Source organism: Arvicola amphibius, chromosome 1, assembly GCF_903992535.2.
Source record: "Arvicola amphibius chromosome 1, mArvAmp1.2, whole genome shotgun sequence".
Taxonomy (NCBI): Eukaryota; Metazoa; Chordata; class Mammalia; order Rodentia; family Cricetidae; genus Arvicola; species Arvicola amphibius.
The window spans coordinates 29,779,961-29,793,653 of NC_052047.1; the positions used below are offsets into that span (position 1 = coordinate 29,779,961).

The window sequence follows — 13,693 nt, forward strand, 5'->3', positions numbered from 1 at the left end:
TATATTCTGGGGGTTGGGAGATAGAAGTGGGAGGATCCTTAAGTTCCAGGTGGTAACCACATGCGTATCAAGTTAAGGCCAGCTCGCTTGCAAAAGGCACTATCTAAAACTGAAAGAAAGAAATTGACATATTATTTTTTTCTAAATCAAATCAAATTCAACTCCAAGTTTCCATTTACCAGTTGGCAAGAAATTAAACGTGTTACTTAGGAGTTTGAAACCAGCCTGGTCTACATAGGGAGTTCCAGACCAGCCAGGGTTCCAGAATGAAACACTGTCTTTTTTTTTTTGACTTGTGAAATTTTTATTTCCCAATTTTTGTTTATATTAAATCACAAAGTATTTCAAGTTTTTAAGGCACATATAAATAAATAATGCTAAAATACAGTGTGAAATGAATATATATATATATATATAAAGAAAATTAATTCCTTTTCAGTAATCTAGTGTTATTCTTTTATAATAATGTTTTGTGACTGCATTCATAATTAAGAAAGTTGGAAGTCTGCCATATGAAATCCATGATTTGACTTGAAATCCAAGGAACAACTGACTTAATCACAAGCTAAGATATTAACAGAACAATGTAATTAATAGTCTCTGCATTGTAAACAAAATTAAAAAAAAAACGGATGGATGGATCTTAGCAATGAGTTAAGGCCATTCTCGGATTGAAGGATGTATGACCTATCTGGTTTGAGGACTTTTAGTTTGCTCATGTCGAACATCACTAATATGGCAATCAGTATTTATCATCTAGATCTCAATTTCATTCACGCTGAAGTACCAGCTAAATCCTTAGGCAGAGAACGCCTAAACATCCTGGCAGGTTGTTTCTGTTCCTGAGAACTTCTCTAGACAAATTATATCTGGTGACCTTAGGTGGCAGATGTCTTAAACAAGCAAACAAATAAATAATATCACCTACCTAGGCTGCAAGGTCAGCCAGAGGTGCCAGGGCTCTTGCATGAACTGGAGTGTTTGGGAGGTCCTTCTGACCACGGTGGCCAATGCTGAGGCGCCATCAGCTCAGGACCCTGCGGGTCGCTGCTGCCAGGGACCCTGCAGTTTTCATAGCCAAAGTATCCATGGGCAGTAAAAATGACGGTGATAATAGTGCACCCACGTGCATCCCTTAACACATGCCACGTGTTATTCTAGACACCAGTAGCATTCCTAATGGGGCATGGATGTCTCTTTTCAGAGTAATGAGTCTTGCAAATTGTCTCCCTGGTAGGGCTGAAGCAGAGGAACCCAAGCCCCCTTCTCCATGACCTTCCCTTCGATGAAGCCAGTGTGATGGCTCCTCTCAGGGACCACCAGTGAAGCTGAGAGACTCATCAGTCTCCATCTTCAAAACACCTCCATCTCACACGCACGCACGCTCACATGCACACACACGCACACACGCACACGCGCACACACATGCACACACACGCACACACACATGCACACACGCGCACACGCGCACACACATGCACACACGCGCACACACGCACACACATGCACACACACATGCACACACACATGCACACACGCGCACACGCATGCATGCACACACACGCACATGCACACACACGCACGTGTGCACACACACATTCTTCTCTAGGTCAACGCTCTTCACTTAAAACAAAGTTGAACACACATGCAATTTCAAATGCTCCAGTGGCCAGACTTTAAAAATGAAACCGAGGGGCTGGAGGGATGGGCCAGTGGTTAGAGCATGCACTACTCCTCAAGAAGACAGGAGTTTGATCCTCAGCACCCACATCAGGTGACTCACAACCTCCTGTATCTTTATCTCCAGGCCAGAGCTCTGTGGGCACCAGCACTCACCTGCACATACTCTGATTAAAAATACTAAAACATAAATCCTCCTTAAAAAGGGAAATGAAGAGTTCCCCCTTAATAATGCACATTATTGAACCCAATATAATAGCTTTTAAAGGTATAATTAGTATAAAATTATTAAGGTGGTATTTAGCATTCCATTTTTCAAAAAAAAAAAAAACAACAACAAAAACCCTTCAACCTCTAGTGTGTGTTTCCTGTCTCCTTATTTCAATTTTCAGTGGCCATCCGGGGCTAATGGCTGTCTTATCAGGCAGCCTGGCCGGAGACTGAGGATGTTTCCCCAGCATTTCACAACGTGCTGTTAAAAACAAGCCCCCACCTCTCCCTTTCACCCACAATGGCTTCCTGAACCCTCCTCATGGAAGGGAGACTAAGGAAGCAGGAATGAGGTGGGGGGCAGAGTGCTTGGAATTCAGCCTCGAGTCGACCACTTTCTACCTCCTCTCCACAGGCAAGTCCGTCTCTGCGCCCTGGGCTCCTTCCTGTCTGTGTCTCCCTATGAGAACGAGAAACTTAACTGCAAAGGAGCACTTAGAGCGGGCCGGGGTGGTGCGCGCTCTCCTCTCACACACAAATCTAACGGTGTCGCTCCTCTTAGAATCCTTCCCAGATGTCACAGCCAGGGCCTCTCCAGCCGCATTTCAAACTCCTGTCCCTTTGTGCATTACTATCCTTCCTGCTTGCACTCCAGGACTTCAGGACTCCTCCACCCCACTAACTTCTCCCCTTTACCGGCAAGAACCTGGGCTATGACTCCTTGACTCTCACTTCCTCTTGGAGGCGTTCTTTAGTCTCCATTTTTGCGAGCTTACAACATGACTGCATGTTTCCTCCTTGCATGGCTGCCAGCATGGTTAGTTGTTCATGCCTTGCCCCATCCCTGCCAACACCAATGGTAATCATGTTCTTGATGAGCATACTGAAATTACCTGGCCCTAGTGAGAAGGAAACACAGGACATGCATTAGGAGTTTATTAAAGGGGAAGTCAGTGTGTGTGTGTGTGTGTGTGTGTGTGTGTGTGTGTGTGTGTGTGTGTGTGAAAGAGAGACAGAGACAGAGAGACAGAGAGATAGAGACGGAGACAGAGACAGAGAGAGAGGAGAGAGAGGGGCGAAGTAACTCTTTTCTTAGAAGGTCAGAGATAATAGGCTTAAGTCCCCTAAGGCTCTGGAGAGAGAGGGGGTACTGAGCTTGGTAATGTAGTTAGTAGGGTCTTATAACTGGATAACAGTGGGGGAATGGTGTTTAACAGCAGAGGGGTTTTGGGTGTCCCAGACTTGGGGGTTCATTTGAGAGGCTGGTAAAGGAAAAGACACATTGGAGCTAGGAGATTGGAGGCTAGAAGGAGGAGGAGGGGACCTGTTGGTGAGTCTGGGGTAAAGTGACTGGAAGGAACAAATGAAAAGGAAACTCCTACTTTTGCTAAAAAAAATCTCTTCCCATAAGAGGTAACAGGTAGGTTGGCATGACTAAAAATGAATGAGTGAGATAAATACCCCTAAAAACACACAGTTAAGTGGTGGGGTCTGAAACTAAAAGAAGAGGTAGGCCCCCAGAATTCCCTCAGTACTGAGTATGTGGCTCAGGTGTCCAAGAGAAAGGAGATGGGCCATCCTGATACCGTGATGTTTACCCATGGCTCCCTGTTACAGATAACAGTTGTGGTTGGGTCAAGGAAGCCCAGGCAACCTCACTCGTCCATGGCCAGACCTAGATGGTCAACTTGGGAATTTTCTGGGTTTGATGTCTCCATGCCACTATGTGCATAAGGACAATTAACTGCCCAATGTCTTTCCCTATGGCATCTTGGACAAGGTCTTGCAGGACCAAGATGAGGATTAGGGCATGCTTGGGCCCAGTGACCAGTTCTATCACATTTGAAATACGGGCCTGTTGGTTCTTGAGCCCCGGGGGCCATGGGAACAGCATGGATGACACAGATCAGGTGGTCTGTCACCTCAGCCAGTGGGAAGGCTGTGGCTAGCACGTGACAGTGATTGTGGGCTTTGTCATTCCTTGCATGGTACACCTTAAAAGCCAACTCTAAAACTTCTGCCTGTGGGGTCTAGGGACCCTTCTCCAAATGTCTAAGTTTAGCCTTAATGTCAGGGTAGCACTGAGGAAAAATAAATGAGTCACGAGTAACTGTCTGCCTTCCATGGTTTCTGGATCTAAGTTACTGTATTGTAATAGAGCTTTAGTGAGGCATTCCAAAAATCCAGGATTTTCCTTCATATCTTGAATGTCCTCTGAGAGCTTAGTATAGTTTACCGGCTTGAGGGCAGCCTTCCAGAGACCTGCCAGGAGGGAAGTCAAAAACCAGTCCCTAGCTAGAATCCCACCTGGAGTGTTATAGTACCAGTGAGGTTTCTGCCCCCAGAGGGTGTGTTGCATGTGTTTGGTGAATATTATCTGCCAGTAGTCTGGCCTGCTCCCAAACTTGCCTGCACTCTTCAGGAAGTAACTTATTAAATAGGATCATATAGATATCATGAAAGGTGAGACTATAAGACTGGGTAATATATTGGCATTGCTTTATGAAAGTGGTAGAATTAGACATATAGAACCCCAGTTTTTGTTCTATATTGGAGAATTCTGAGAGGGAGAAAGGAACATGTACCCTAATCAATCCATCTACGCCAGCCACCTCTCTCAATGGGAGAACTGCAGCCAACTTGGCTTGGTCAAGTTTGGGTTGCACAGCAGCACATGAGCATGTGAGAGGAGGGGTAAAAGTGGGTGCTAGAGCTGGGTGGCTGCTGTGGCCAGGCATCTGACAGGAAGGATGGTCCAGCAGGGCTGATGGAGTAGTTAGTGGGGGGAGAGAGAGAGCTGAGTAGGGCAAAGGAGCAGAAGAATCTGTCTGCTGAGGTCGGGAAGGTGTGGACTTCTTAGTGGGGTCCAAAGGAGTAGGTGAAGGAATGGGGGTAGGAGCTGGAGGAGTGGGGGTGTGGGCTAAAGGAGCAGGGGTAGGAGCTGAAGGGATGGTGGTAGGAACTAAAGGAACAGGGGTAGAGGCTGGAGGAGTGGGAGTAGGCATTAAAGGAACAGGGGTAGCTGCCCGCTGAGGTAAAAAAGGCAGGGGTTTGTTAGCTGGGTCCAGAGTGGAAGTGGAGGGTTCTTCCAGTTCAGATGGCATAGCCAGGAACATGTGAGCAGGCGAACAACTTGCAAGGACAGAGGGCTTAGGCTTAGAGCTTAGATAGTGAAAGGCTTAGATATAAGGAAACTCCTTCCATTTGCCTGTGTGCTGACAGTAGTTAGAAAGCTCCCATAAAATATCAGGATCAAAGGTGCCGTTAGGCGGCCACTTTAGATTGTTATCTAAATTGTAAGGATGCCATTTTTTGAACAAAGATGGAAAAGTGTGGGAATCTGTAAGTAGGACTTTAAGGCCTGTGGTTTTGGAGCCTCTAAAAGGCATCCCGGGAGATTGAATGGCTTGTTACCCATAGCTGAAACTGTGAAAATCCCCGAAAATGGTGACACCACAAGGCCCATAGGAAGACGTCTCTCCTCTCTAGGTAGAGGTGTAAATCAGCAGCAAACACAGCAGGGCCTGTAGGAACGTGTCCTCTTTCTACAGGTGGGGTCCTAAAGCCTGACTGAATCTGGTCGGAGTGACTAGGAAGCCAGAGAGGCCAGGGACTGCTTCAAGTGACCTTTCATGGTGTGGGGAAAAAGAAAAGAAAGGAAAAAGAAAAAAAAAGAAAAATCTGAGGAACCCTAGGCCCCCAGTCACGAGAGAACTGACCCCAGGTAGTCCAAACATGATTTTAGCAAGAGAAGCAATCCAGAGATGAATGTCAGTGAAGGGCTCAACTGTAGCCACAAAGACCACGGTTGGGGGCTGTCCCCCCATTTCTAGGAACACCAGATTATTTCCGGGAGCTCAACCGTCAATTCCTTGGGTTCAGAAAAACGGTTAAGTTGACCAGATGGGGGAAACTCAACAATTGAAGGCAGTGGTGTGCATAGAAATTGCGCTCAGGCAGATGGAGCACATGGTTGTTGTAGAAAAATATCCAGTTCCGGATCCTGACCTCAGGAGAGGGGCTCGGGGCAGGAGAGCCTCCCTAGTCTCTTGGCACCAATGAAATTACCTGTCGTGAGTGAGAAGGAAATGTGGAACATGCAACAAACCCGCTTAGGAGTTTATTAGAGGGGACATGTACAGGCCTGAGGAAGTCAGTGTGCAGAGAGAGAGAGAGAGGAAGATAGCACATCCAGCTTTTAAAAGCTGCCTAGCACATGCACACAGGGGGTTAACATGGCTACATCATACGCAGATGATGGGCTCACCTATGTGCGCAAGGGCTTATCTGAGTAATATGTAGATGATGTAATCCATGCCACACGTGGGTCATGCAGGGCCCTTTAACATCCCCGGGGGCCATTAGGCACTTCTGTGCCTGAGGACTTGTCTGCACATGCATGGCCCCTAGAACCCGGAAGTATCCGCCTTATTGTGGCTGAAATCATTGCACATACCTTGCCTGACTCTGTTTCCCAGTGCTAAGCTGAGGGCATTTTAAGCACCTATGAATAAAGAGTGGTATGCACAATGGGCAATGCTCCCAAGGGACCGAGTTAGTGGTCTATTGCTATATCATGACTTACCACAGCTTTGTAGCTTAAAACCACACATCTGTCTATCACACAATGTCTGTGGGGCAGGGATTCCGACATGCCTTAGCTGGGGCCTCCACCTCATGGTCACTCAAGAGACTGCACTGCTGCCATGGCTGGAGTCTCACCTGAAAGCCCCACTGTAGAGAACAGACACCTCAGCCAGGCAGGCAGGACTTGCTTCCTGTTTGGGCTGTTGGACCTGAGCTCTTTACCACTGTTGGTTTAAGCCTGCCCTCAAGTTGCTGCCCTGAAGCCTTCTCCACCAGGCTAGTCCCTCTGATAGTCTCTGCTCTGCATAAGAAAAGTATTCTGTTTTATGGAATGTCATCAGAAAGCGGCAATCCCATTGCTGTGGCTGGCAGAGTCACTTGGATAGAAACCAAATCACCTGTCCTGCCTGCACTGGAGGGAAGCAATGGTTTAAGGGCCTGAATACTGGAAGGTAGGATCGTGGAGGGCCACTCTGGAGTCTGTCTGCCATGTAACTAGAGCAAAAGAGTCCACCTCACATGACGGCGCTCTCCACTTTGCTGGCGAGAGATCGCAGATTGTGAAGGAGCCTTAACCAGTGTGCACCGGTTACAGGTACATCCGTATGTGGAATTTGTCATGCGTGTTGCTCTCCTGTGCATTTTATTGTACTTGAGGAGTCTTTGAAGTTTGAGGGTTAAAAAAATAGCAAAGGCAAGCTATAAATCAGCTCCAAGCATGTTTGGAATACAGCCATAGTCCCCGACTCACCAGAACTGGGAATACTCAGAGGTCCCTGCTCAGCATCCCCTTCTGTGTGGTTGGCAATAACTCCAAACACTGGCTGTGACCATGATGAAGATGTTTGGCATCACAGTGGTTGGCTTTTTCCCTCTGGAAGATGAATTTCACATTCACACTGCTGTGTTTCTCTTCCCATGGGGGCACCTTCCTGGAAGCCAGATCGATTTTTTTAAGCATAAATCAATGAGCATACTTAAACAGGATGAAGTAAGTTCCACTGACAGTCCAGATTAGCTTTTCTTTTCTTAATCTTCTCTCCTTCTTCTTAGATACAATGATTTGTGCAGCAACATTCTGCCTGTCTTTGGGCCATCCTGGAATATATGCACTTTTCAAACGCCATAGAATGGGGTTTCTTTTGCTAAGTTACAATTCTGTTTCCATTTTTTCTCAGAAATTATTCTTCCTGAATTATTCCAATTCATTTTCTTTTCTCCAGACTGACTTTTAGTCCTATGATTTGTAATTTATAAAGTGCTAGGATGTAAAAATATACCAGAAAGAAAATATCTACTCAAAAAATGTGACAATAACTCAGTGCTGAGACCAGGCACCAGTGGGGGAAGTTTCTGTTCCTGGACCACACCAAGCCCAAGTGTTTTCCCTTCTTATCCAGGCCTCCCCCTTGCTGGTTCCAGGAGCCTTTCCTGAGAGTCAGGACTGCATAGAGGCTCTACACAGGAGAACAACTGTCATTAAGTTCACGAAAAACTCGATTCTACTTCTAGTGATTCTGTTTGTGATGAATTTTTTTTGGTTGTTAGACTTACCTCATTTTAGGGATCTGTATAATGTAAGATGTTTCTTTAGAAATTGGCCTTAATCAAAGGGTAGAGCAAAGAAGGTTGCCGTGAGTTCAAGGCCAGCCTGGATTACATAGTGAAAATTTGACCATTCTTGGGGGACTGGAGAGAAAATATTGTCCTTCCTAGTTTTCACCCATGTCCTCTTTAGTTAAAACAAGATTCGTGTTTTCAGTTTTCCGATTTCCCGTTCTGTTGTTAACACCCGATGTTCTCCAAATGTCTCCTTCACACTAATGTGGTAACTCAGAGGGGGTGTGTTTTGAAGTGAAGACACACAGCCAGGAGGCCAGAGAGCTTTTCAACTCTGTCATTTAATTCTTCAGTGTCTCCATTTACAGCTGTCACTTTTGTTTGGGACAGAGTCCTATGTAGCTTGGGATGGCCTCAAACTCAGTATTCTGTCTGACTGGTCTCTTCTGTCCTCCTGTCTCTACCTCCTAAGCGCTGGGACTGCAGAGCACCACCACATCAGATTTACGGTTTCCATTATTTCCTGAGTGCGCATTCTGATCCAGACCCCTGTACCAAGGACATTCTGTATGGGATCCACTGTGTGAAGGGGAGCTGCAGAAGATGCTGGGGGAATCTGAGAAAACATGCCTGCTGGGCAACGCTGTAGCCACAGCCATACCTAACCTAACTTCCCCTGCTGGGTCATGCATTGCCGTGCCCAGCTCTAGCACACCCTGGCCCGTCACCTGAGCGACTGAGTGATTTCTGTCCCCTGGTTCTCCATACATTTCCTTTTTAGGTGGGGAGAGGGTGTGGGTGTTCAAAACAGGGTTTCGCGGTAGTTCTGACTGTCCTGGAACTTGCTCTTTAAACCAGGCTGGCCTCAAATTTACAGAGATCCACCTGCCTCTGCCTCCCGGGTGTGTCGGGGACCATGCTTTGACAAATATACCACTTTGCCAGGGTAGGGGCATGAGAAAAGTTAGCAAAGGGTACCAAGACGCAAGTGAAAATAATAAATAAAACAGAAAACGTAGGATAGTACCAGGAGGGAGTTCCAGTGAATACTGAAATTCCCGTGTTTAATTTTCCATACACCTTTATGCCCCAATACCACAGAGGAAAGAAGACAAAAGACTGCTTTAACATGATACAAAGGACAACCAGTCATTAGCATTCTGTTGTTTAGGCAGTGAACCCACCTTAGACCAAGTGTCCTGAAGGCAGCCACTCCCTAGGTCAAACCTCCTATCTCAAAGAAAGAGCAGAATTATGCTTGAATATTCTGACCATTGGTCAGGGTGGAGTGGATCTACCTGTATGGGCCATCTTAATGTAAAAGACCAACTAACCCTACCCTAGGTCAGGGTGTGTCCCACACTTGTGGTCAACAACTTTGAACAACCTCAAACTCTCTGACCTTGAGACAAGGTGGAAATAGGCTCACATTCTTGGGCCTCCACACGGGTGCTGGGATTAAAGGTGAGCACTCCCACTGCCCAGCTTCGCATTTCTAACTGTGCAGGAGAGGTGAGTCATCCTGCAGATTCTGAATAGCCACAAATGCACCAAGAACCGTGTGGTACTCTCAGAGATTTAACCACACACAATTCTCCTGTTTCGTGGTCTCATGGTTCACATCCTTTGCTATTTCCAAGATGATGATATTTTGAGAAATTCTTGACCTGGACCCAGTTCTGAGCGATGATGATAGCCCGTGAGTCTAGGGTTTACTGTAGGTTATGTGGTAAATAAAGATGAAATGCTTGGACGTCTGAAAGGCTTTCGCAAGTTGCATCTAACCCATGGACGATGCTGGGCGGCAGTCTCACTAAAAGCAGTTGCCAAGATGCAGAGGCTTTTTGGGCAGGGCAGGGATTTAAACCCAGTGTTCGCCGACTTTCATGCCAGGCTTGAACTTGCATTGCTTTTGTAGAGCTAGAAATATCTCTGTGTTAACACCTTGTAGCTTTTTCCCTTGCTGTCTTTGTGCACAGACTGACCTACGTTTGCTTCTTTTGGAGCAGGTGGTAGACCTCAGAAGCAATGCCCTGACCGCCCTGGCACCCATTGTGACCATTGCTCTGGAACTACCCCACCTGGAACTTGACTTGGCTGGTAACCAGTGGCAATGTGACCACAGCAGTGCCAGCCTTCAGAATGCCACCTCTGCATCCTGGAGGGAGAAGTGGGATGCCATCTGCAGCACGGCTGTGGGTGAGTGAGTGGCGTCATTTGGCCTGGAAAAGCATATAAGAAGGCAACCTCCTTAAAAGTAGCAACAGTCTCTCAAAAGACAGGGATGCTGGTCCCCACCCCATTCAGCCTTGGGCTGCGTCAAAGGACAGTCCTAACACTTAACCCTTTTCCTTGGCTTCTGACAGTTTCTTTTCACGTGATCGAAGAAACATACAAATGAAACAGTTCTTTAGCTAGAGAAGAATTTTTCCTGGAAGTCCCCAAAATGTCACAAAGTTCACCCCAATTCTTAATGATGGATTAAAGAAGGGGTTTTTAGCATCATTCTAAATGCTTACTAACTTCTAAAATGTGACCCTCTGAGTTCAGAAGACAAGCACACGGATTTCAAAAGTAAAGTTTCATTTGATCTGGTCCTCGTCCCTCCCCACGAAGAGATGACACCGGTGAGACGGGACAATCTGGGCAGGGTTTAATCCCCCTGCTCTTCTCACTAGCCTGAAAACAAGATTCAGGACAAAAAGGCCTGGAATCTGACCGCTTTGGCTTGGGCTTGGACTTTGGGCTTTGGGCTTGCCATTTAAGCCGTGTCATGGCCCTGGCTACTGAGTGTAGAAGATATCCATGGGGAGCAGAAGGAAGTCATCAGCCAGGACTGGCATTCTGAGTGTATAAGGCAGTAGAAGAAAGTGGGGGTTTTACTGCTTAGCAAAACTGGAGAATGGTGAGGAACTAGTATTCCAACCTACAACAAGTAGGTCAGAAGCAGATACCATAGAGGACTGATAGAATGTTCTAGCAAATGCAAAGTAGCTGAGGGTATGAAGGAAGGAGAAGCCATGTGTTAGCTCTCCCATCTGGTTGCTTTACCTGTGGGCAGTCGTCGGGCAGGAGGCCTCAGAAACATAACCAACTTTTGGACCTGTGAGAAACAGGCCTATGTCTCACAGAGCCACTGTGGGCAATGAACATGTGAATGAATACATGAAAATTACCTGTTACTTGATACATGCTTGAAAACATAGCTAGCTGAAGTTTGAGGGTTCACAGACTCTCTGAAGCCTGGTGTCTTATTCCAACATCTGATCCGTGTGTTTTTCCATTTCCCTCTTGCAGAAAATGAGAAGCCATATTTGGAGACCCCCCAGATCAGAATTTCCAGGGAAACACATCTTCCTGCTACTCCGAATGACACGAAAAGCCTCATGCAGAGCAAAGCAGAGAAGCCCAAGGAAGGAGTGGATGTTCACCTTTCCGCTCTGGAAAAGGCAGGCCAGGTGGGCTACGATGACCTCAAGGAGATACAGCCACAGCCCCCCACAGGACTCAGAGACTCTCGCGATGATAATGTCACTGACAGAAAGGACGATGATTCTCCAAACCTTGTCCTAGCCATCTGCCTGTCGGTGTGCATCACATTCGTGGTGGCTTTCGGCCTGGGTGCCTTCATGAGGCCTGATATTGACAGACTGTTGCAAAAATGCTGCCTGAACAAAACGTCTGGCTCAGGAGAGGCCTATTCAAATGAGGGCTTCTATGATGAAGTTGAAATTTCCCTACCTGAACAGCACCAAGGGACAGAACCACACCAAGCATCCCACCAGCTAAAGCTTTATGAGAGCGAGAACCCTTCCTGGGCAACAGAGCCAATGCCATATGATATTGTCATGCCAGAAAGGGTACCGGGGAGCGGCAGAATGGATCTCAGTCATCAACAGAACCCAGTGCAACTCGAGGACAACACTGGGGCACGAAGCAGAGATGGCAATGTGCTTCCATGTGGCCGTGCAGCCCCCTCTGCTCTCCATGGACTTCCAAATGCTGGTACTCATGAGCTGATTTCAGCGGCGCAGGATAACTATGAAGAATTACATTATGACACGGTGGACCATGAATCTTCTCTCTACGAGGGTGTGACAGATAGGTCTTCCATTTCTAGCTCTCTGGAAGTTATCCCCGGCTCCATCAATGGTGAATGGGATGAATTGTGCCTGTCACAGTCAAGAGATGTTGTGGCTCCTGTCTCCAAAACTCTAGCACCTACAAATACACAGTGCTCTGGGGAGAGTAAGGAAAGGGGGTGCCCTGAACCTTTGGGAGCTATGGGCTCACCGATGGAATCTTCCAAGGAAAGGCAGGCGAGCAATTTCGTTAGGGGGATGGCCACATGGGAGCCAAGCTTCCAGAAAGCCGATGCTGAGGAAAGAGTTTCCAATGTCTATGATGAGGTCCTACACCATAACCCAAGAGATGTAGACCCACCCTCCCTTGTGCCAAGGTGGGCCAGTGGCCCTCATATCACACCTGTCACCGAGGAGCCTGTGCCGAGAGATGCCCCTTTTGACTCTCTTTATGACTTGGTGGCCAATTATGATTCTGACTCTGACGAGGGCTCTTTGTTTACCCTTAGTTCTGAGGATTCTGAGGATCCAAGGAGTTTGTCTGAAGGACAGGCATCTGTGGAGAATGCGGGGGCCAGTCAGCCCCTGCCCAGCAGGAACTTGGGAGACTATCAGGATGATGTGACATCAGCAGAAAATGATGAGGACATCACCCCACAGAGGATTCTGGAGATGTGTGAAATCCAGGATGCTCTTTTTGGAAACCTCTTCATTTCTGCTCCAGACTCGTTTGTGTGAGATGGACCTGGGAAGAGCCTTGAACTCCATTGTCCCTGAGAATATAACAACTTGGACCCAACCCCTTAGTCAGGAGACCCTGGACATCTTTGTATGTGATGGTGACATAGGACCCCAGCTGGAGGCAGTGGACAGGCCTTAGAGACCTGGAATTCCCAAACGTGGGTCCTTCACCGTCACCACTGCAGTCTGCTGGAGATTCCTCAGCTCCTGAGGAGCCTGGCACCAATGAGAAGTAACCGTTGGTAAACGGCCCCCTTTTATGGCCTGGGGATAAAGCTCTGCTGGTAGAGTGTAGAATCCAGGGCTCACCATGCATGAAGCCCTGGATTCAGTCCCCTGCACTGTACAAACTGAGCACAGTAGCCCGCACTGTCCTCCCAGCAATCAGGAGATAGAGACAGGAAACACCAGGATTTTTCAGGGTGGGTGACAGAGTGTTCTGGCAAATGAGAGCCCTATTGCTCCAACAATCAGCTTGAGACCGCTGCCAGATCCTCATGGCAAGGCCTAGTCCCCCACTCAGACTCCAGGCTCACATCCCCCAACTGCAGTTGCCCGGATCCACATGGATCATCCTGGAAGTCATCGTTTTCCTTCACAGCTGTGCTTTCCCGAAGTCACTTTTTGAGTCACCATTATCACGGTGTCAACCCAGTAAATTCATTCACAGTTGTCTTAGTCTTGACGTCTCTTTGATTTCCTGCATCTGCTTGCTACACAGGAGTGCAGTGTGAGCTCCTGACTGTCTGTGTAGGGAGACAGTTGGCATGCAGTCTGGATCTGGGCTAGACAATTTTCATTGAATTAGGGTTTGCATAGAAGACGAAACAAGA

The 13,693-nt window shown here is 47.3% G+C and overlaps 1 protein-coding gene across 1 annotated transcript in view; it reads left to right on the top strand.

The window, feature by feature from the left end:
• Positions 1-13,298, top strand: part of Lrrc66 (leucine rich repeat containing 66) — a 37,471-nt gene extending 24,173 nt beyond the window's left edge. The window contains 4 exon segments of the mRNA XM_038316234.1: positions 10,047-10,236; positions 11,335-12,853; positions 12,855-12,989; positions 12,991-13,298. Of these exon segments, the coding sequence (XP_038172162.1) occupies positions 10,047-10,236; positions 11,335-12,853; positions 12,855-12,989; positions 12,991-13,096 (1,950 nt within the window). The 3' untranslated portion in view covers positions 13,097-13,298.
• Positions 13,299-13,693: the final 395 nt, after the last annotated feature.